The sequence below is a fragment of the Poeciliopsis prolifica genome, unplaced genomic scaffold, assembly GCF_027474105.1.
Source record: "Poeciliopsis prolifica strain line A6 unplaced genomic scaffold, Auburn_PproV2 SCAFFOLD019, whole genome shotgun sequence".
Classification (NCBI taxonomy): domain Eukaryota; kingdom Metazoa; phylum Chordata; class Actinopteri; order Cyprinodontiformes; family Poeciliidae; genus Poeciliopsis; species Poeciliopsis prolifica.
The window spans coordinates 5,022,695-5,044,878 of record NW_026562394.1 but is presented as its reverse complement, the minus strand read 5'-3'; the positions used below and the strand labels follow the sequence as shown (position 1 = coordinate 5,044,878).

Below are 22,184 nucleotides of genomic sequence, written 5' to 3'. Positions count from 1 at the left end.
ATTGTGCGGCTGAGTTCTGCCTGTCAGGCTGAAGGGACAGGAGAGTGGAGTCTGTCCCTCTCCTCTCGTTTCTACGCTCCCCTCTTTTTCTCCCTCCATTGCCACATGCGCTCACACAAACACACAAGCACAGGTGGGGATGTCCAAGGGTGCAAGAAGAAAGCTACTGGCAGAGGCAGAGTTCATTAGTCAGGGATTAACACCTTCTGCTGAGTGCCAGCGATGCTGGTTTTATTTACACCAGTCGTACGGTCCTTTCAGAGTTTCTGCTGCAACTTTCAAAGCCATCAAGTCAGTCACGTATGATAAATTGACAAGGTCCGCCCTCGGTGTAGCGAGTGTGACATTAGGGCCTCCTTCGCCCACGTCCATCCTGTGAGCCTCTTGAGAAATCCTGCATCATTTGAACAGCTTCGTGGGCCGTGATTGACTGGAGGGAGTACTTGTCTCACCACCGTTCTTTCCGAGTGTGCACTCACTCCCAGGCCTCCACCTGAAACCAGCAGTCTGACTGACTGCCTGATTGACAGAACCGGAGTAGTATAACCTTCCTCACCTGGGAACAGACCAAGTCACATATGACCCCAGTACGCATCCCGGCGTAGCCTTCACATGGTGTCACATTCCTGCAAAAACTGAAACCTAAATCTATGGCAGAAATGACAATACTCGATGCTATACTCTGTCAGATCCTTTGGCATGCTGATGTTCATCAGTGGAAACCCCCCAAAAAAATAAGAAATGTAAAAAACTGTCACATGTGAATATACCAAATGTCAACAAGTCCCAGTTTGGATTTTACAAGCAAGTGACACATTATTTCCAAATAAAGTCTCACTTCTGCCACCTTGAATCAGGTGGAAAAATACTCTCACAAAAGCATTTGTTAAGCACTGTCCAGTAATTTGCTGATGACTAGAGTGGAAACAGAAGTGCTAATTAACAGACTGAATGCGCCGAATAAATAGTTCAATAATAGCACAATTATCAATTTATAAAAGGGTTTATTTTATTCTGTAAAACTATGTTTCAAATTAAATGGTGGAAGAATGCATTGATTTCTCAGAACATGCAGATATGGTTATTTAGCCGTAAGTACAACAAGGGCATTGTGTTAACAGTGGCTCTTAATAGGAACAGAGGCTCTTATTAAAATTTAAAGTTTTGTGATTAAAAAATAAACTGAAATAAGAAATTATTTTCAAACTTTCTCAGTCTTTAATATGTCATATAGCTAGTGCAATTAATCTGTACAACTAAGAAAGCTGTAATACAATTTCAATAACATGTTTGACATTCTAATATTCTGTCAAAAATATTTTGAATCAACTACAACATTTAATGTTCTTTAATAGGAGATATGCATGCATCATAAGTTCAAGAGTTAAGGCCATTCCAACGTCTTTCTTTTGATGATTTTTCACTCACTGTGATGCTGAAAAATGAATTTCCTCTTCAGCTTTCTGGCAACATCTAAAGTCTACCAACATGTCTCCGTTGCACTTCTCTGCCTTCAGTATTTAAGAAGGTTTTAGGGGACTGTAGCCATCCCTGAGTGTTTTCTCTGGAAAAAGAGCTTTTATTTTTCAACCATGATTTCATACCGTGTCTCCTCTTGATAACATCTCTCATTAAAAATACCGGAGGGTCACTGCCACACCTGTGAAACACCTGTGAATTGAAATCTCGTAAGAGCCTCATTGAACAGTTTCCAACTTGTGTTTTCATTGTTTTGGAATAACATCTAATTTTTCCCATATAAATGTTACTGTGGAGTATTTTTGTAACCTTCTCTTGACTGGTACCTTGCTAGAAGGAGATCCTTTTGATTCTTTGTGTAGCATCCAATGCTACACATTGGAAGTGAGCAAGTCTGAGGACGATCCAACTATATAACTGAACTCTATTTCAATCAAAAACAAATGACGAAGAGAAAGGTCTGCATTTTGAAAGAATTCATTTTTAATGTGCCAATGTCTTATTATATATATTAAACCAACTTCAATGCATTGAGATATTCTGTATAATTGATGATGCATCGGAAGGGGAATCAACAATATCTTGTCTGTTTTATATTTTGCCTCAAACATTTTTTTCACTTGTAGTAAAATTGTAAAGGATAAATGCCATATCAATGGTGGAAAAATAAAAAATAAAAATCATAGTCTCAGTGTCTAAGTTGAAAGTGGATACTTGTAATGGTCACTGTAACTTCAAGTTTGAACAAGGTTTATTGTGAATATTTTTATATTTCTTACAATTTACCAATTCAAATTTGCTGAAAATTGCTGATTTATTTACTTGGTTAAGTGCTTGAATTTTGTTTTGGTTGCTTTTTATCATTTTATTTCTTTAAATTTTCCATAATGTTCTAACGCAGTGTGTCTTTTCTACAACTAGTACAATTGCTGAACAGAAATAATCCTTCAAACAGCTTTAAAGGCTCTGTTACAAAGCTGAGAAAATAAAGATACAAGCTTTATATGCCGATGATAATAAGATGCATGTTTTTTTTTTTTATTCAGACTGAAATTACGGTCAATTTTCTCCAAATCCAAGTGCCTGTGTTGTCACAAATATTTAAATGTACAACATTCCTGAATACACCTCGGTTATGATTCAGAGAGATACTTGGTCAGCTGTGGCATGTTTTCATGCAGTCCACAGTTGCTTGTTCAGCTGCTAAAAACATCTGCTCGAGTGAATTTAAACTCACACAGGGCAATAATGTCAAGCCAACTTCATAGCTCCTACAGTCTCTGGCATGTCAAGTAAATTCACAGGTTTTTCTGATTCAGGATGTAACATGGTTTTTGTTTTCAAATTGTGGTTAGCAATAAATTTCCATTCATCAAGTGTGTTGATTTTATAGTCATCATTTGGGGATTGTTTTTGTTTATTTAAGCTGGTTCATTTTTCAGGGTGAAATGATAAAGCCTCAAGAAAGAATGAAGTGCACAAGTGTTTTATTCCAATTCACACAGAAAAACCCCCACAAAAACAGGCTTAAATATTTACATATGTCCCCATTATTATTTAAAATTTGTCTGTCATGTTAAGTTGGATCACAACTACGTACTTCCTGTCGCTATCATCAAGGATTCAGTAAAGTTATAGCTGGAAGTTGAACAACTCTTCTTGGCAGAATTAGCACAGATAATTATTTTTTTGGAGGAGATCATTCCAGAGGCTTAACATAAGACACTTTTATCCATTCTTAAACCAGATTGATTTGTGTTTTGAGATGACTAAAACACTAGATAATGTTCGAGCTTTATTTACAGTTAAGCCCGAAATTGACAATTTGTTCTGACAACATGAAATATATTTGTTCTCACTGCGCGATGGTGACCTTTTTTATGATGGCATTTGTAATAGTAGTTGCATTTTAGAAAAATGCAACCAATTAGATATTGTTCTGCATATTTGTTTTTATTAGTAAGGTCCACATATGTCATTGTTTTTCATGAGAGTAACTTGGAAAAATGGGGAAAAAAAAGCCTTTTTTCCCATCAGAGATAAACAAAAAGGTAAAGTCCCAGTGGCTTCTTTAAATTTAGATCTTTGTTGGGACTCATTAATGTAAAGCTTGCCAAAACATATATTATTTTCATTGAGATCTGTTGTAAGTAGCATTTTTGTGTCCTGATAATATATAGCAACTGAAATTATGTGACATGGGAGGCTGGAAGGGAAGTTGTGAAATTTATTGTTGTTTTCACCTCCTCTCATTTTCTTGCCAACAACATTGTGGCTCATTTTACACATCTGACCCAGGGTTGAGCCACAGAGTGTGAAACCGTAAACAACTGTAAGCGTTTAGTCAACATTTTCTAATGAGGGCTTTATGAGGTGTAAAATAAACTACTATGGATGGGAGAGAGTCACTTACAGTTTTGACTGCCAGTAAATATAGATGCATGAGCTTAACCAAACCTGAATTATCTTTAAGGACTGTAATGCTTTTAGCTTTTCTGCAGTGAGTAGTCATTATCGCCATAGAAAATACAGCTGTCCTTTTTCTAGCTACTTCCATCACTCTCTCCTCTGACTTAATTTTAAACATTTCCAAAATATTAAAAATGAATAACTTTGAGTATTCTTCACTCAGTAATGACATCCACACTGAGGAGCTTAGACGTGGTACTTTCATGGTGGTTTCACCAATCATTAATGTCTCTACTTGTATCTGTGATCTGCTGCTTCACATCTTCCACCTGCCTCCCAAAGTGCTATTTGTAGCTTTTATGTTCTTTATAAATAACAGCACACAGAGAAATATTTTAAACCATCAGGATAAAGTCTAAGGAGACTTGGCAGAAAATGTGGGAAAATATTGAGCTGGTGCTGTGTGAAGGGATATTACCAGAGTCAGTTTTCTGAAGCTTTTGTCGCCTTTGTAGGGTCCCCCTCCTGATAACACCTACAGCACATTAAAGGTGTTTGGATACAGAGAATAAATGTGACGCTCAGATCTTCTACAAGGTGTTGACATTTTCTAGCATCTGCAAAGGGAGAAGAATTTGTGTGTTTAAAGCCTTTTTTCCTCCCTCATCATAGAGCAGTGGTTATTCACTGACTGAAGCACACAAAGTAAAAAATGTCCCCTGTCTTCATCCTTATGAAGTACTATACAGAAATAGACCTCATCCATCCTGCCCATGACTGTTATCTGAGATGGTCTCGTGAATAATTGATGTCGACAGAAATTCCACCCCGCTTGGGAAGGTTGTGGACGTACAGGACAGCCCACCTTCTCGTTGTCCTTCCTCTCAAGAGCTCTGTTGGTGGAGTGGGTCAGGGCCCACTCAGATGTGAGTGACTGAACCTGTAAGTGACTTGGTCAGCCCCCTGTGTTCATGTGCCACCCAGGCCTCGTTCTCAGGGGCATGTCTTCTCTGTCACTGTGAATTCTGTCTCATATATAATTAAAAACGGGGTGCAGCTTTGCAAGAATCTCATAACTCACCCCCATCAGCCGCTTTGGCTCCTCTGCCTGCCCGCTTTAGCATATGTAGGATGTGATAAAACTATTGATTATCTCCCCTGGGGCTCTGTCATTGTTAAAACATCCTCCAGCTTCTGCAGCCATCATCCTTGTGTTAAAACTAGTAAATATTTTGGAGTAAAAATCAATAGATAGAGGACGGGATGACGGTTTTCAAATATTTTCAAAGCTTTTCAAAGCGTTTTCATCACACCTCCACATATGTGAATGTCTATATAATACCACAGGGAAAGAAGTCTCTTTGACAGCTGAGGGAAACTTGTAAATTCTGTTTTCTTGAGAAAACAAGTTCCTTAATCACTCTACAGCCGGTTGTTGTGGAAGTGCAGCTAGTTCTTAAAAGTACTGCATAATTATAATCAAGTTTTGGCTCTGATGAGCGAGTGGTGGGTCATTAAAATGGACTCACTGTGGTTTTAGTCTAACCATTCAAGATCATTTTTATTTTGTTATTTTAAACTTTCAAAGATAGCAAATCACCACCAAAAGCATGTGTAGGTAGGTTTTTCAGTATTTTGAAATGTCTTTGTGACATAATGCACAATCGCAGTACTAATGATGTCAAATAGGCTCTAATGCTCAATCTCATCTGATTTAGTTTTAAGGAAATCAGGCATTTATTCAAAACTCTTCATTGTTTGGAGATAAAATGTTCTGAAATTCTTAGCAGAAGCTCTAATGAAAGCTTGGAACATGAACAAACAATCATTAAAACATAGAGGTTTAGTCGAGAGGTTTTCATAAACAGTCATAAATATGGGTCTGTTTTTGATTTATCTGAATCATTTTATCGAATTTGAATGATTTTACATCATACGACGGCAATGTACTTTGCTTAGCTTATTGTGGAAGTCCTGGAATCCACTCAAGGTAAGATATTCAAACTACTGATGTTCGGATAAATGTCATTTAGCACGTCTCGCCATGTCACACATTTTTCTCCACTTCTCTTATCCACAAAAGCATATGGAAGAAAATAAGTTTTTGAACACTATCACTTTACAACTTGATAGTTATTTTGTACAAATATGATTATATATTGTCCAACTGTGATAATAATCTTGTATAAATGTGATGATCACATTGCATACACGTGCTTCATATATTGCTTCTGTGGGTTGGTGACCTCTTCCTACTTTTGAGTTTTGTTGTCAGTGAAGCCTAAGAACATAATCTGGATGCAATTAGCACGTTCACACATTACATTATTATGTTATATCATGATAGTGTTCAAAAATGTCTATTGTGTGACAGAAATACATTTAAGCACTAAAGACAAATAATATAACTCATCAAAATATTTTGAAGCCACCAAGTTTCCATAAGGATGAGGTGAAGTTGCCATGTCTTCAAAACATTGAGATTAACTCGTTTATCCATTCCCAACCAGTTTTGGTGTATTTGAGATCATGGACCAGCTGGAACAACTGACTCGGTTGACGTTGATTGACGAAGAGTAAGAAAGTTCTCAGTCTTCATTGATCCAGTGTTGAGATCAAATCAGTCCACCAGCAGGATGCTGCTTCCACCATGAGTATCAGGTGCTACAGCGTCCCTCACCTTGTCCAGATATTGTTTTCTCATTATTAGGGAAAAAAAAATTCCAGATTTTTGTGTCTTCTGACCACATAAATTTTAGATTTGATTTGATCCAGCTTTGGAGCTGTGGCTCTTAAAAGGCACAATGTCAATGTCTACTTGCTTTACAGTCAACAGTGATAGTCTTGGGTCAACATCTTCCAGTTTCTGATAAGCCAAAACCTTAGTGCTTTTACATTATTAAACACAGTTCTTACACATTTTAAGTGTATTTTAATATTTTCGCAGTAAAACAACAAACTGTACATGTTTATTTCTCTTTCTTAGTTATGAGTTACACATGCCAAACAATTCTCTTGTTTTTTGTTTTGTTTTATTTTTTTATAATTCCCACCCATACGGAGCATGTCTGTTTTTCCAAAAATCTATTGTGCAGATTGACCCAAGCCAAACAGCTTTGATCATATAAAGAATCCGCTCAAGTGGCTAGAAACACAAGCAGTCGTGCAACAGATGGTTTGGCCCTCACACAGGCTTTCTATTGGTATCATGGAGCCAGTCTGGGATTACACGGAGAGACTGGAGCAGCTGGGACCGCCTAAATCCACACAAGAACTGTGACAAGTTCTTAAAGATGTTTGCAACAGCATACCTGCCAAGTATTCAGAGAATCTCTGGATAAGTGCTTCTAGGAGTATGGATGCTGTTTCATGATGGTGGACACATCAGATGTCTGTATTTTGTATTACAAATAACCAAAGAGGTCGTGTCAAAAACTGTTTACCCGTGATGTCGTCTTTAAATTAAATTCTTCCTGGAAATGACAGGCTGAGCTACTAAAGTTGTAATCTCAAAAAAGTTGTCACAGCTCAAAGATGAGTGGCAACAGGGTTTTTTTTGACGGTTTTTTTAAACTGAAAGCACTGAAATCTTACCAACTGCTTTCTGGTCTGCAATTAACATTTTGAACGTAATGTGTTGTTAAAATTTGTTAGAATTTACAGAGAACTTTTCACACACAGTAAGGCAATACAAAACGTACCTACACTAAAATGAAAAAAAGAAAAACAATAATGAGTAGACAAATTAAAAAGTAGGGTGGCAAAACTAGAAATGTACATAAATGCGTTGAAATGAAGAATTGAGGAAACTTAATTGCTTCAGTGGTGATAGAAAACCAATATACTCCAGGTAAACATAAAAGTTCCAAGAAGGATTTCTTCCAAAATCCTAATAAAATTAAGATATGTAGTCTTAAGAAGGTATAAAAAAAGAGACTACATAAAAACAAACTGAGATAAAAGTAAATTAATCAGAGCAATATAATTAGATTGATGGATTTACTCCCAAATACCACAAAGAAAATAAGATGATCTTCATCTGTAAGCAATATAATAATATTTTTAACTTGTATATTCCTAATTTTGGCATTTCTTCATCGACGTTTATCATGCTGTCAGGTTCAGGTGATCACCTAAAAGATTCTGCTTCTGGAAGAAATTTGCAGTAGCATCTTAAGAAAGTGTGAAACTATACCTTATCCACTCACATCTCAAGCCTTTTCTTATTAACAGATCTATTTACACCAGGTATACAGTTTAGTTCTTTAAAACTGTTGTTAGTTCATCCATACAGGAGTGACAGTAGTTCAAAAAGCCCCATGGCTTTGCTATATTTGCGTGAGAAAAACTGAACACCTGTACAGGACTAGTACAGTTTTTGCTTCTGATTTCTGCTCCTTATCTCAGTGTCTTTATTTTAAAAAACAACAAAAAAAGTCCACCTACACTGCATCGCCACCTGTGCTGGCAGCTTTTATGATCGGCATTTCTTTTTATCGCCTGGAGGAAGGTGTTTCTCCAGTTGGGCTGTCACAATATCACCTTTTCCACTGTGTGATTATTGTGCCCAATAGAAAATCAGAATGAGACTAATTGGTGATCATGAATTTCAAAAGAATAATTATGCCGTCTGCTAAATCACTCTCTACGTTTGTATATTGAACTCAAAAGCCTGTAGTCAAAAATATGGGGGGACTCGATTCTAAATGCACTAAGCGTTGCAAAACATGACACACAAACCCTTAGAGATTATCATCACCATCGCAATTATTAAAGACCAATTAACTATCCTGTCTGATCAGGTAAAGTCAACTATGATACAACATTTTACATTTGCAGCTGCGTTTATAGTTACATCATTAAAATAGTTTTGACCTATATATTGGCTTGTGCTTCTTTTTACAGAACGAAAAAGCAGCAACATACTAAAATCTGAAGGTTATGTCACTGAGTTTTTGTTTTTCTTAAGCCTTTCTATTGTGGCTTCCTCCTTACTTAATTAAAAATGACATTGAAAATGATACAATGTGTTTAGGTTGGATTTAAATTAAGAACCGAAACAAGACAAGATTCTTTATTCATCAAAAGCTTAAAGTTGGGTGTTTTTCTTGCATTCTCAACGAAAAAAGAAATTGCACAAATCGTACAGTTCAATTTTCTTTGATTGAAAATGGAGGATACAATGCTATAAACTTGTGTCCATTGTATAAAAACATTCTAATGGAATCAACAAAGTACTTAATTAATATGAGCAGTATTTGTGAATTGCTAGGACTGCAAATGTCGTAGTTGAACAAAGAATGACTATTAATATTTGAAGTTGTGAATAGCTACACTAAAGATAAGTGCCGGACATCCTGTCCTAACAGCTGTAAACTGAGCATGTTGTGAATGTGGTAAAGGAGAGATCCACACAGAAACATTCAGCCCTCTGGGTTTTTTAAAAAATATATATATTTTTCAAGAGTGTCAGTTGCTCACATTCTTTCAACATCAAGTGCCTAATAAGGGAAAAGGACCACCCTTCGGAGTAGTTTAAGTCCCTCATGCAGCGCTGCCTTACAAGTCCTGGACTGTAAGTAATTGGATGTTTACCCTTCATTGAAGAAGGAAAGCTTTGAGGGATGAAGGAAGTGGAAATCCACTTTGCACTCCGCTCACCAGGATGTCCCATAAAAGCGCAGAGATGTTCAAATCTGCTGATTGAGGAAGTGATGGCGGCCATTTGACATCAACCTGATGATCATGGTGCTACTTCTGAATGTGCTTCTTAGTGTGGATGTCGACAATATTATTTTTGCAATATAAAAGCCTGGTAAGAGGGGGAGAGCAAACACCACGGGGTGCACATGGCCTTAAAATGACCCCATATCCTTTACCTTTTATATGCCGTAACCATGCAGGGAGATCGCCACCATAATGATTCGTCTGAGATTGTTCGCCATTGATGGCATCGTTTTGCGTTTTCTAAAACTTGTCATCGTCATCATACATCTTGGATCCCTCAATTGTCCAGTTTTTGCTTGTTTTTTTTACTAACGTTGGTTAAAGTCTTCATAAAGAACAAGGAGTCTGCTGATCAGAGGATCTATTGAAATACACTGGCTTTCGGTGCGCGTCTTAAATCTTGCCGTTAATTTTTCACATTTGTCAGTTGTCGAAAATCATTTTTAATTTTCCTTTTTGTTTTGTTCGAAAAGCCAAAGTGTTAGACCATGTTTGAAACTTTATTTTTTTTTTTAGTTGTAATCTCACCCTCACCAGGACCGACATTGGCCAGTCAGTGCTGTGACAGCCTTTAACTATGCACTCTGTGTGTTTTGACTGTTCAGCTGGGAGTAAATGAATCACACCGTTTCCTTTTCTCCAGTCTGCCAGTCGACTGATGGAATTCATTCACTGGTGAAGCTAATAGCAGCTGTACGCCTCCTCCTCAACACACACATACACACTCACACAGATGCACTCCACACCCACATCGCTGGTCCCTGAAGGACAGTCACTGCCAGTCCATCCCGCCCACACCTCTCCGTTCTACCTACAAGGTTAATATAGATGGGGGATGCATTGAAAAGGTCATTCTTGGCATGCTTCTTCACTATGTCGTAGCTTTCAGGCAGTCAAAACAAAGGAGGGTTGTTTATTTCTTCAGCAGTGGGCTTTTATTACATTTATCATAAAGTAATCCTGTTGGGGTGTGTAATAATTTCAATGTAGAGCTTGAATGTTTAATATAGAAAACCAACTTTCAGAGAGCCACATATGTATGAGATCCTCGCAGTATGACAGTATGAAGGCAAAATACCACTGCTGAGGATGCCATAGTGTTTATATAATGTGATCTAATGGTTTTTATTTAAAACAGAGATATACCAGCTGCTTTGATTCCTGGGAAAATAGTGTTACATATTGAAAATAGAGATTTCAATCATGCTTTTGTTTTTGTTGCAGAATAAAAGGAACATTCTGAAAGAAAGAGTTGTATCATTCCTGCATGCTTTTTAGGCCACACTTGTATCCGTTAGCTCGTAGTAATGTTAGCTTAAATTACAACAATTTTAAAAACAAAAAATCTGAAGATATTTTAGTAAACATTTACGTTTACTAATATGTATTTATGTATGAAAACTTCTGAAAAAAATGAAAACATCTTACAATAACTGTAAGTTAACATTTATTTACGCAAATTGATATTTAACATAGAAAATTCAAGTAATATAAATAGATGTCAGAGAACTGAACAAACATTTCATTGAAACTATTTAAAACAAAGACGGCTAAGACTTACTATTAAGATTATAATTTTTATTAAGAAAACATGTTTTTGTTGAGGAGGTCAGTTTTGGTGTCTACCTTTAAGTGAATCACTTTATCTTGTACGTGTAAAAAAAAATAAGATCAAACATCAATATCTAAACATTTCCCTGTTTTTTATGCACTTTCCTGCATCATTATCTGGACTTAGTCCAGATATGACACTGTAAACTTTAGAGGAGTCACTCTGGTTTTCTTTTTTCAGATCTTTAGGCCATAACAACAGTGTAAGTGGAAAGTTTTAGAAGTATTGAAAACCTAATTATATAAATCAGTTGACACTGCGAAACTCCGCATCTCTAATTCTGATCAAATAAAAATCAATTTGCAAGAGACATGTTCTCGAAAATATTAGGCTTGGTACTGCAAATCAGATTTCTTCATCCATATTTTACTTATATAATTGTTAGAGTAAGCATGAAAAATTATTTCACTGTTTTTGTATGTGTATTACTAAATGCTTTAAATATGCAAGATTTTGCCAGCAGGAGATCCCTTTGACTTCTATATGATAACATCTGTCCCCTTGTACCACACACTGGTTTTGGGCCTGATGCCAGTTTGGATTATTTTATACCCTTGTTAAACTGTGTTGCAAGTTGTTCAGACATCATCGAAAGCCTCCAGTTGAATTATATGTAGTGAAGTCTAACACATCTGCTCCAATAAATGCCTTACCTTTAGGAGGCTTTTTCCCTGCATGCAGGCAGTCATAGGCAGTGGCTGATATACCTTAATAAAAAGATTTGTTTTAGCTTTACTGCTGTATATCAGTGCAGCACAGAAAGTACCCTTTCGGTTTATGCTGGAAGCACTTAGGTTGAGATAGCTGGAACTTGTGAACGCTGCATGGCTGAACGGTTTGAATCTGTACCTGTGTGTTTCGAGGCTGCTGCAGCTCCCAGACTCTTTGCCTTTGCTAAATTTTAGAAAGTCAAGGCAGGTTAATGGGGTGTCGGCTTTCCCAACAGGGCGAACATGCCGCACAATGCCACCTTGATGTTTATATTGTGGGTTCAGATTCGGCACTTTTCGTTACACGTTATTGCGACGACTTTAAAAAAAAATAAAGAAATCCCAGAGTCCTTGAGGGTTGAACAAGCCATAATTCTTGGAAATACTTTAAGCTAACACCTGTACACTCAGTGTTCTTAAGCTGCTCAAGGTTCAGCCGCTAAAACTTTCCACTTGGCAAAATTTGAATCTTCACCCTCACAGTTGCTGAGCCTTTTGTAGCTTTTCATTGACAGGCGCTGAATTGTCTTCGTGTCCTCTCTACACCTTCCTCCCCCTTTTTTTTTTTTTCACTTTAACTAAGCTGACTCTTGAAAGCTCCTGCCTGCCTCCCTCACACACACTTCTCTGTCTGTGATGCAGGTGAACACCCACGCGCTCACACCACCACAGATCCTGGCTTCTGACTGTTTTTTTTTTTTTTTTTCTTTTTAAATCCATGACAAGGAGCCCTCGCTCTGAATATCAAAGACTCGTATCTGAGAGCATGTAGGCATGACTCACACGCGGGGCTCTGTCTTAACTCCCAGCAGGCCACCTGAGCGTCCAACTCTCTGGAAGTGGCAGGGGTTACAGGAGGACGGCTGATCAGACAGCAGCACGTCTGCGGCGTGGGCGGAACTCGACCGTATTTGTCACCCAGCCATGTGAACATATGAAAATCCCAGCAGCGCGCTGAGATTTCCAACACACTCGTTCATCCCAGCAGCCGGCTCCCGCATCCATGCCGGGGGTCATTCTCTTGACTATAGGGAGCGCCGGAGTTCTCTTCAGCACAATGTCAAACTGCACCAGGCAAACGTGGAGGCCAGAGTGGCTGTGACAGCTACAAAGTGGCTGAGGGAACTGTGTACTTTAGGCGGTCTGCTTCAAATAAAAAGGGCCGCTAACAGCAACAAATCACATCTTTGCAACACAGCAACTTCCCCCTCTGTGATAGAAACCTTTTTCATTAGTGCTCTCTTTTTACATGTCTTGTTCTCGGCTGGATGTAGTGTACGGCGCTTGTTACTCTATCGATTCGGCACGGAAAACCTCTCAAGGCATGAAGTATTTCTTCAGTTTGGCAACTCACGGTAGCATGTTGTGCCTACCGCTCTGTGTGTGAATAATAATGTTCACCACCGGCCTGTCAGGAGCTGCAGACCTATTTATATGGGAGCCTAGCTATACCTTCAGTTGATGCGCACGCTGCACCGGTGCAGGAGCCTGTCTTTGTGCAGCAGGCCGGGATGACATGTGAATCGCGGCAGCTGAGAAAGCCCCGCTTAAGTGGAGGCAGTGGGGAGAAAGCGGGCGAGAGCCAGGAGGCAAACAGACAAACAGATGGACAGGCTGATGCCAAGCAGGCAGTGGAGCAAATAGATTGTGCAGGATGGTGAACGGACTCAGCCTACCAAAGAACAACCGAGAGACACAGGGCCAAGGCAGCGCCGTCAGCGGCTGTAATTCCTACAGATAGGATGGATACGTGGTAAATAGCACTCTCATCTTTCTTCTTCCCCTCATCTGCCCCTGTCACATCCCTCATTTGATATGTGTTATGTAGAAGGAGGGGATGTCAGTCTTGCTAGATGGGAAAATGAGCAAACCTGTATATATGTGAGAGGGAGAGTGAGAGGAATAAATGCAGGGAAGTGATGAGTGCTGCAGGTGGAAAGAGGCAGTGGGACACTGGGGACTTCAACTCTTGGAATGCAGACAAAAAACTTTTTTTTTTTACTGGGTGAAGCTCTGCTTGAATTACATCTATTGTTGCAGTTATTACTTCTTTGGTGATTATGATGTTTAACTTCTAAAAAAAAAAAGTCTGCGACTGAGAGGATGGTAGAAACGGAGCTTCTCCTGCTCTGATGTCTCAAAACTCTGAAAAGACTTTAGCTTGTATTTCCCCCAGGCTCAGGGTACATGCTCACTGGAGCAATAACCTTTGCTTTAATACAGGAGGAGCACGATTGTAAGTTTTCCTTGGAGTCTTTCCTCTAAAATGTGAGCAGCTCAGATTGACTTAGTCGTGTTTTTTCCTGTCTCTCTCTTTCTGTCTCTCTCTCTCTTTCTCTCTCTCTCTCTCCCATGGAAAACATCTTGCTGTGTGTGAGTCAGACAGAAACCAGCTTTAAGAGCTGAGACAGCCCTGTCAGATCTGTCTTCTTGTGTACCTACACAGTCTAATGGTTTGTCTTTTTGTGTGTGTGTTTGTCTGTGTACATAGGTAGAATGTAAGAAGGCCCAGCCCAAGGAGGTGATGTTCCCACCAGGTACGCGAGGGCGAGCCCGGGGTCTGCCCTACACCATGGATGCCTTCATGCTGGGGATGGGCATGCTGAGTGAGTTGGATTCAGCAATACACACACTTCCTGAACTGTTTCACATTTTCTCACATCACAACCACAAACTTTATTGTATTTTATGGAGATGTTTCTGTGGAAGCCTAAGGCAAGGCGGTGCATCATTGTGAAGGAGAAGGAAAAATATACAATTATAGCTGGTAAACTTTTGAAGTATGTTTTTGCCCATTCATCTTAGCAAAATAACTCAAACTTAGTCCGTCTGAGTTATTTTGTGTCTGTTCCTCAGCTGGCTTTGGGTCTGGACTTTGACTAGGCCATTCGGTCACATGTAAATTCTGCTCAGGCTGTATGTTTAGGGTAATTTTTCTGTTGAAGGATGAACCCGCTGCCCTAGTTTCACATATTTTGCAGGTTTTCATGAAGGATTACTCCACATTTAGCTCTACCCATCAACACATCATCCCCAATCACTTCTTCTCTGCTCAAAAACACCATTCACTCAACTTCATCTACATGGAGTATGTTGCCAAAAGACTGGAAATTAACTGTACTTATTTCATAAAGCACTTTTAAGTCCATACTGAGAGCACTAGAGATTAATTCTTTAAATTATGACTGTTTTTAATTATTTGTGTAGCACTTTAATTATGTAACTACTTGTAATTGTTGCATAATCTTAGCTGCCTCTTGGCTAGGTCTCCCTTGAAACAGACATTTTGGATCTCAAAGGGACTGAAAATTTACTTATAGGTGAATTTTGGAGACATTCGGACACTGGATTTTATTTAGAGTCGTCAGAGTAAAGAGGGGTTGAGTAAGAATACTCACCATTTTTTTAATATTCTGTTACCATGAGTTCTTTTCCTCGCATCATACTTTTTTATTGGTCTATCCCATAAAATCCCACTAAAAGATATTGAATACATCATTGTTAGAACGTAATAAAATGTAAACGATAGATATCTCAAATAAAATCAGATGAACAGCCGATACGCGTCTCACTCCAGCGTCAGGTTCTACCTATTGTAAAACAAACTAAGTAAACTACCCCATCTAAAAATCAACTATGTCTATTAGGTGGTTGCTGCCCCTAATTAGGCTGCTTCAAGGTGTGCCACCAGTGGCCACTGTGGTCTATTTCGGGTTGAGTCTGGTACAGGCAGCCCCTGGGCATATAGGAGCAGACCAGCACATTAGCAGACTAAATGAAGAGGAAAATTGGTGTAATGTCATATTAAGGATTCATCACTGTGCCCCCCTTAATGGGTAATGAAGGGGACACACATGTCAGAGAGAGATCTCATCTACAGGGACCTCAGCTGCCGACCCACCCCTCTTCATTACCTTCCAGCCCATGCCTGTGTCCCTTTTTATTTAACACCGATGCACTCTCTGCCTCCCTGCCCCCTTACTCACCTCCCATCTATCTGGCTATCTGTCTGTCTGTCTAGTTATCTACCTGGCTATCTATTTGTCGTTCACATTCCATATGCATAATGCATAATTTGATTGTGTGGCTAAACCAAATGGATTTGCCATCACTTAAAGTCTTTTTCCATAAAAAGCAAATGATTGCCCTCCAAATGGTTCCTCCCCACCTGAAGCAGATGGATTCAAAGCTAGCACTCCTGCATTTCCGCCAATTCTAGCTACTGACATATATTGGACAGATTTAAAATGTAGTTATTTCATTTTTTAAATAAGGATTCGCGTAAATATCTTTAAATACAGGTAGTGGAAAAACTGTCATTATTGTACTAAGTTATTTTCATAACTTAGTACAATAATGATTCAGGTGACAATTTCATTTGGGTAGTCTAAAATACTAAAAAGTGCGTATGGTCAAACTTAATGTTTAAATAAAATCTAAGCTATTCTTCTCTTTATTTTTTCACAAAGGGAATCCAACATCTATTGCTATGGAAATACGCACCAACTTACATGCAGATTATGCTTGCATGTGCTTAAAGGGATGAATATCGTGTCATTTTATAGCTGTACCTGCATTTAAACTACTCATACAAAACATTAATGTAAACCACAGCTGTTAAGAACTCATTTAAGATTTAAGTTAATGCACAAATCATAAAATAAACGAATAATCATTTCAATGATCAAGTAGTTTTAAAGGTTTATTGGGGAAAAAAAAGCGATTCCTCTCCTTGTTCTGCAGTGACTTCAAACATCAGTAGCTGTATACTCTCAAAGGCAGTAAATGAATTCTATCAACTATGTCTATGCGTTGATCTCGTCATTTGTCTGCATAAAGTTTGTAGAATTGTCCCGGCAGCCGCAGGCCTGACCTTTCCTTGAAAGTGATTACACAGTTGTTGGTGGTAAAACAGTTGACGAGTCCAGCCAAGTGCGTCTGTCGAGTCCGTCGGAGCCGTTTTCAGCTCCATCTCATCCGGTCGAAGTATTTAACAAGCACAGTGAACTTTTCAGAACTTATTACAGACTAAAGTGTCTGCACCGCAGAGAGCCCTCTTCCCCCTCCACTGGGAGATGCCAGGCAGAAAGGCAGTGATGTGCTCATGTGAGAATATTAACAGCCAACTTGTTTGGAGACACTCTTATCTAAATGAAATTGGAACAAGGACAGCGAAACATTCCTTTATATAATTTGCATTTGGAAAAAGGGACCCTAGGCTCATTATTTAAGAAAGTGTAAGCTCCTTTTGTGCCAAATCTCATTAAAGCCATCCCTAGCTCCTTTGTTTACTGCCTCTAATCGAGGCATTTATCTTTATTGTGTTGTGCCGATGTATGTTTGCTGAAATTAATACACATTTGAGCCTGCGCGAGGTATGGGTGTACCAGATGGATAATTGATTTTAAAGTGAATCAGAACTGTTGGGCCATAAAATAGGTACATTAGCATGCATATTAATAAGGCAAATAAGAGCACTAAGAGGCCGCCACAAGGCCAGGCACAGCAGCAAGCTTCATTAAGTGAAACAACAAGTTATCCCCTGCCTTTTCTTTCTTTTACGATTTCTTCCCGGCTGCCTTCCTGCTATTTTACACATGCAGGCACTTTCAGCATGCATTCAATGTACCTCAAAACCTTTCTACACTTCATCCATTTGGCTTCAAATTCTGCTTTTACCTCTTGTAATCTATGCTTCTTCTTTTTTTTCTTCTTTTCACAAGATGTTGAAATATGGAAGAATCAAGATCAGTGGTATTTGAGCCAACAATTTCAGTCAGGCACTTATTCAGTTTGACAGTAAGACAGTATCAAACACGTAATATCCAATAATTTGCTGGCTGTGATGGCTTTTCATTGTACCATATCGCAGTTCTTTTCTGACCAAACAAACAATGAGGGTTTTTATTTGTGAGAGCTATCCATCTGTAACTTCCTGGTGATGACTTCTCATCAGCGGATGATGAGAACTGTTTTTTTTTCTTATTTTGCCTCTGTCCTACTTCATCCAAACCAGGTTAAGGTTCCTCTCACCGCCTCTCAGAGTTGAATTTCGTTTTGTCTGCAAGAGAGGCTCTGGCTGAGGCATTTTCCCATTGGGTCAGGAATAAATTGAACTTTTTCATGGACAGCAAACACTGATTAGATATTTATGACCAAGGTCAACCTTTCTGATTCCAGCTGGCACAGCCCATGAAGCATACAGAACAGAGCCTGCACACATGCTCGCATTCGAACATTCGCATATCCTGCATATGCGCAGAAAAATGCTCAGACATGCTAAAGATATTTTTTATGCATTTATGGACACCTTTATGCTGCAGAAATGTGCTCATAGGTGTGTAGCTCAGACCCCTGGGCAGACTTCTAGAACATTAGGGATCTAAATGCTCTATAAATAACATATGTTAGACAGTTCAATGGTATTTTTCTAATAATATTTATTATTTACCTCTTATGTGGGAGAGATTTTTGTATAAAATATGACTTTACAAATATGAATATTAATATTTTACAACAAATACAAAATTATTGTGGACTTGACGCATTAAACTGAGCTTGATTGACAGTACTAAGACCCTCCTCCTGGCTCTGATTGGTTCTTTCTGGCTGGGAACAGGAGATTTTTGTAGATGGCAATACTACCACTGAGAGGAGGCAGGGAGCTCAATTATTTCCACATATCTGTCTCATACCATACTGTCACAAGATAGTGACAGCTTTAACAAATTCATAAAATACATATTTTTTGATAAAAGTTACATTACTGGGGCTTCAAGCTGAAAATTGCCCAACCCAGTCACTAGTTGATTTTTTAAACAATAAATGCAAATGGCACTTTATGTTTAACACATTTGTTTGGTGTTTTTCAAACCAATGAGAAACTAGAGACTGTCTTTTAGATGCAGCATTAAATCATCAATAAAGCCCTCCATGCATTCACCCATCCATCCATCTTTTTTGGGGGGCTGCTGTGTATCTACAGTGGTTAATTGCAGAGAGGTTGCACACCTGGAGAGTGACTAATTAACCTAACATTCATATTTTTGGATGATGTGAGGAAAAACTTGGAGAATCACTGCAGGCGCATGGATAATTATGGAACAAAAAAGATAAACATTGATAAAAACAAGTCTGGGCACCATTTTCTGGTTTACAGCTGGAAGTGTCATTCGTCTCTCAGTGAGTCAATTCAGCTCCGTGGTTCTACGTTTGGGCTGGTTGATGTTTGGTCTGCAAAACGCTGTGTCCAACTTAAAAACAGGCTTTAAAGTTTCAAGGTTGCTTAAATGTACAATAATGCTGCTGTAGCAAACGAGGGTTGTTTTTTTAGCAGCAATAATCATCATAATTGTTTTCAAGTAAACATCTATAATGATTAAAACTTTTTTTTAAAAGCTATTGTTTGACTTTTCAGCTGCAGTCTGCATCTTTTTTTATTGAATTGATTTCAGTTTATACTAGCCACCAGTCCAATATTTGATTAGTTTTTGTTTTCTAACAGATTAAAGTGTGTTTGTGTAACTTCTACCTAAACAGCTGTTAGAGACACACAGAGAAATGAGCTTGTAGCTGAAATCAGCTGATTCAAACTCTTTACCATCTTTTTTCTATCAGCGAATACTCCATCTTTGGAGCTGTGAGGTCATGCCAACTGACCTTAGGAACAAGTAACAAAGAGTCACCTAACAGCCAATCAGAGAAAGGAGGAAGACCCTGGCACTTGTCCATCACAATCTTGTGTGGCGCTGCTTCCTCCCTTGCTGTCTGCTACCACTTTAGCTTTTTCCTATCTTGTTGTGAATGCTAGGCCAGTTGGTATGGCCACCAATGAGGGTGGATAAATATTTTCTATATATTTCTATATATAGTTATTTTTTCACCATTAGCACACGTAGCAGCAAGTTATTTTTTGGTCAGGAGCGGTGTATTTATACAGATATAAAAGTTACATACTGCACCTTTAAGTACTGCACCTTTCCCAGTAGTTTAGTACAGAAAAAATGATTGGTAGTAGTAATGGCTTAAGGAAAACAAATAAAGACTAACACTCATTTCATAATCAGAGGGGTTAATTATGTTCATATTACCCTTGATGATGCTCCCATCCTCTCCGACTTTCACTCTGGCTCACTAACTCACCCCTTTACTCGTCTCACATTTCTTGTTTTTCTTGTATCCAATGGCTGCTCCCTCACATCCTCTCCCAATATGTTGCCCACAGCTGCTTCTGTCTGAAAACTGTCCAGCTAATTAACTGGTTGGTCTGTGGTTGTAATAAGAATCATGACAGCAGATGAACAATGCATCTGCTGCTCTTAAATATTTCTAATGACACCGGATCCTCTCTTGTCCTCATTGGGAGGGATTTCTCAACAGAGACTTTGGTTTACAGACACAGTGAAGTCACATTTGTCAATATTTGAAAGTTTTTATGTTCACTAGCAGAGTCTGACCAAGCAAATCATACGTTTTCAAAATTAGTGACGCTTTCACTCAAAACAGATTTGAGTTAAATTATGCATCCACATTTTTGATGTGTTTCAGCGAACAGGAAACACTTCAAATTTTTGTGTATCATTTAAAGTTTCCTCCAGATTTCACTTTAATCTGTGAACATTTGTCAGTCTACCTTGATTGTAATTCTAGTGGGATTTGCATTGTAATCTTTGCATGTGGAATCAAAGGTACCTACAAAAGGCAAAAATACCAGCAACTCATAGTTAACTCACAACATCCTCTGCCTTGTTTTCATCTACAAATACGTTCAATGTAAAAGAGAAAACCACTCCTGACTCCTTCAACAATAAACTTGTTCCACAAAGTCAAAACAGAAAAACCTTGTACTCAAATTACTGAACTTCTAGTCCCGTCTTAAGCGTGAATAACTTGAAGTCATCATTTTTGTACGACCTGACATTGTTTTTGTCCCACTCTTTTCAATAATTTTGCTTCATTTTGAGGTTTGCAGGGTTCTGTGAAGCTCTCTTCAGGTCTCAGCGCAGAACGTCCACAATTTGCAGCTCGACAACTTTGACTAAAAATGGGAGAGCCAACTACAATTTTTATATATAGATAGAAAAAATAAAGATTTTGAATCAGTGTTTTCTTAATTAACACAACAGGCAAAAACTAAAAGCACCAGTGATATCTTTTAGATTCAAAAGACAGTTTCTATCTTGTCTTTAATTTTTTTTTTAATCCACAGATATCAAAATCCTGTTAAAGAAAATGTATCCATCTTTATTTTGTACCATTTTTTACTTTTAAAGTCATTGTATTTAAAAACATAAAAATGGAAATAAAATTTTGAAGATTGATGAACTGAACCAGTTGTGAATTTTAAGACCTTTTTTTTCCTCAATGGCCTTCTATTGACACACACCTGAATGCTTCAGATGAACAGACTGTAAAGAAATTCCTACTTTGTCAGAGGTGGTCACACTTACTGGTGATCAATTAAACCTTTGATTTAATTAAGCGTTTTATTAGTTGTACCTGGCTCTGACGTCCGCTCTTGACGCCTGAAAAGAAAGCAGCATGGACACACTTTGCTTTTCATGCACTTATAAAATACACTTTCTATATTGCCTTTGTTTCTTTTTTTGTTTTTTGTTTTTTTTGGTGGGGGGGTTCTAATGAAAAATGACCTTATGAGGTTTTGTTTTGTGTACTTCAGGTTAGATTTTTAAAAAAAATGTGTCCCATAAAAAGCAAAAATATTGAAAATAAAGTTTTGTTTTTATGACAATGGTATTACTGGCATGACTGCAAAGGTCTGAATGGCGGTTATGATTTGGTAGGTAAGGTTGTCTGGCGTTATTTGACAAAAAGCTTTGGCTTTATGATCATTGCATCCCCAGCTGTGTGTAGCCTGTTCTAAAAAAAAAAGTGTTTAAAAAGAACCCATTAAGTTGTTTTTGCCAAAGCCAGATGCTCTCATTTGATGTTTCTCTGAACAGATTGGCTTGCGAACATAAAATAAGGCGCTAGTGACCCCGCTAACATTTATATCAGATCTGCCTGGGAAAGAAAAACATTGTGTAATTTAATTTTAATTAATGGTACAACATTGACTCAACCAATAAAACTAAATATCTAAATGTTATGCTTTTAGGTGCTTTTATGTCTAAAAAGAAAAAAAAAACTCTAACCATATTTAAAAATGAACCTTTGTGCAATGGTGAAGATAGAACATAAATGGGTGGCATCATTTCCAGGAGCCTGCTATAAAATGTTATTACATG

The 22,184-nt window shown here is 38.2% G+C and overlaps 1 protein-coding gene across 13 annotated transcripts in view; it reads left to right on the top strand.

The window, feature by feature from the left end:
• Window positions 1-22,184, top strand: part of msi2b (musashi RNA-binding protein 2b) — a 277,823-nt gene that overhangs the window by 199,519 nt on the left and 56,120 nt on the right. For all 13 annotated transcript variants that reach the window (XM_055043792.1, XM_055043790.1, XM_055043785.1 and 10 more), the window contains one exon: window positions 14,429-14,543. In XM_055043792.1, the coding sequence (XP_054899767.1) occupies window positions 14,429-14,543 (115 nt within the window). The remainder of the gene's footprint in view (window positions 1-14,428; window positions 14,544-22,184) is intronic.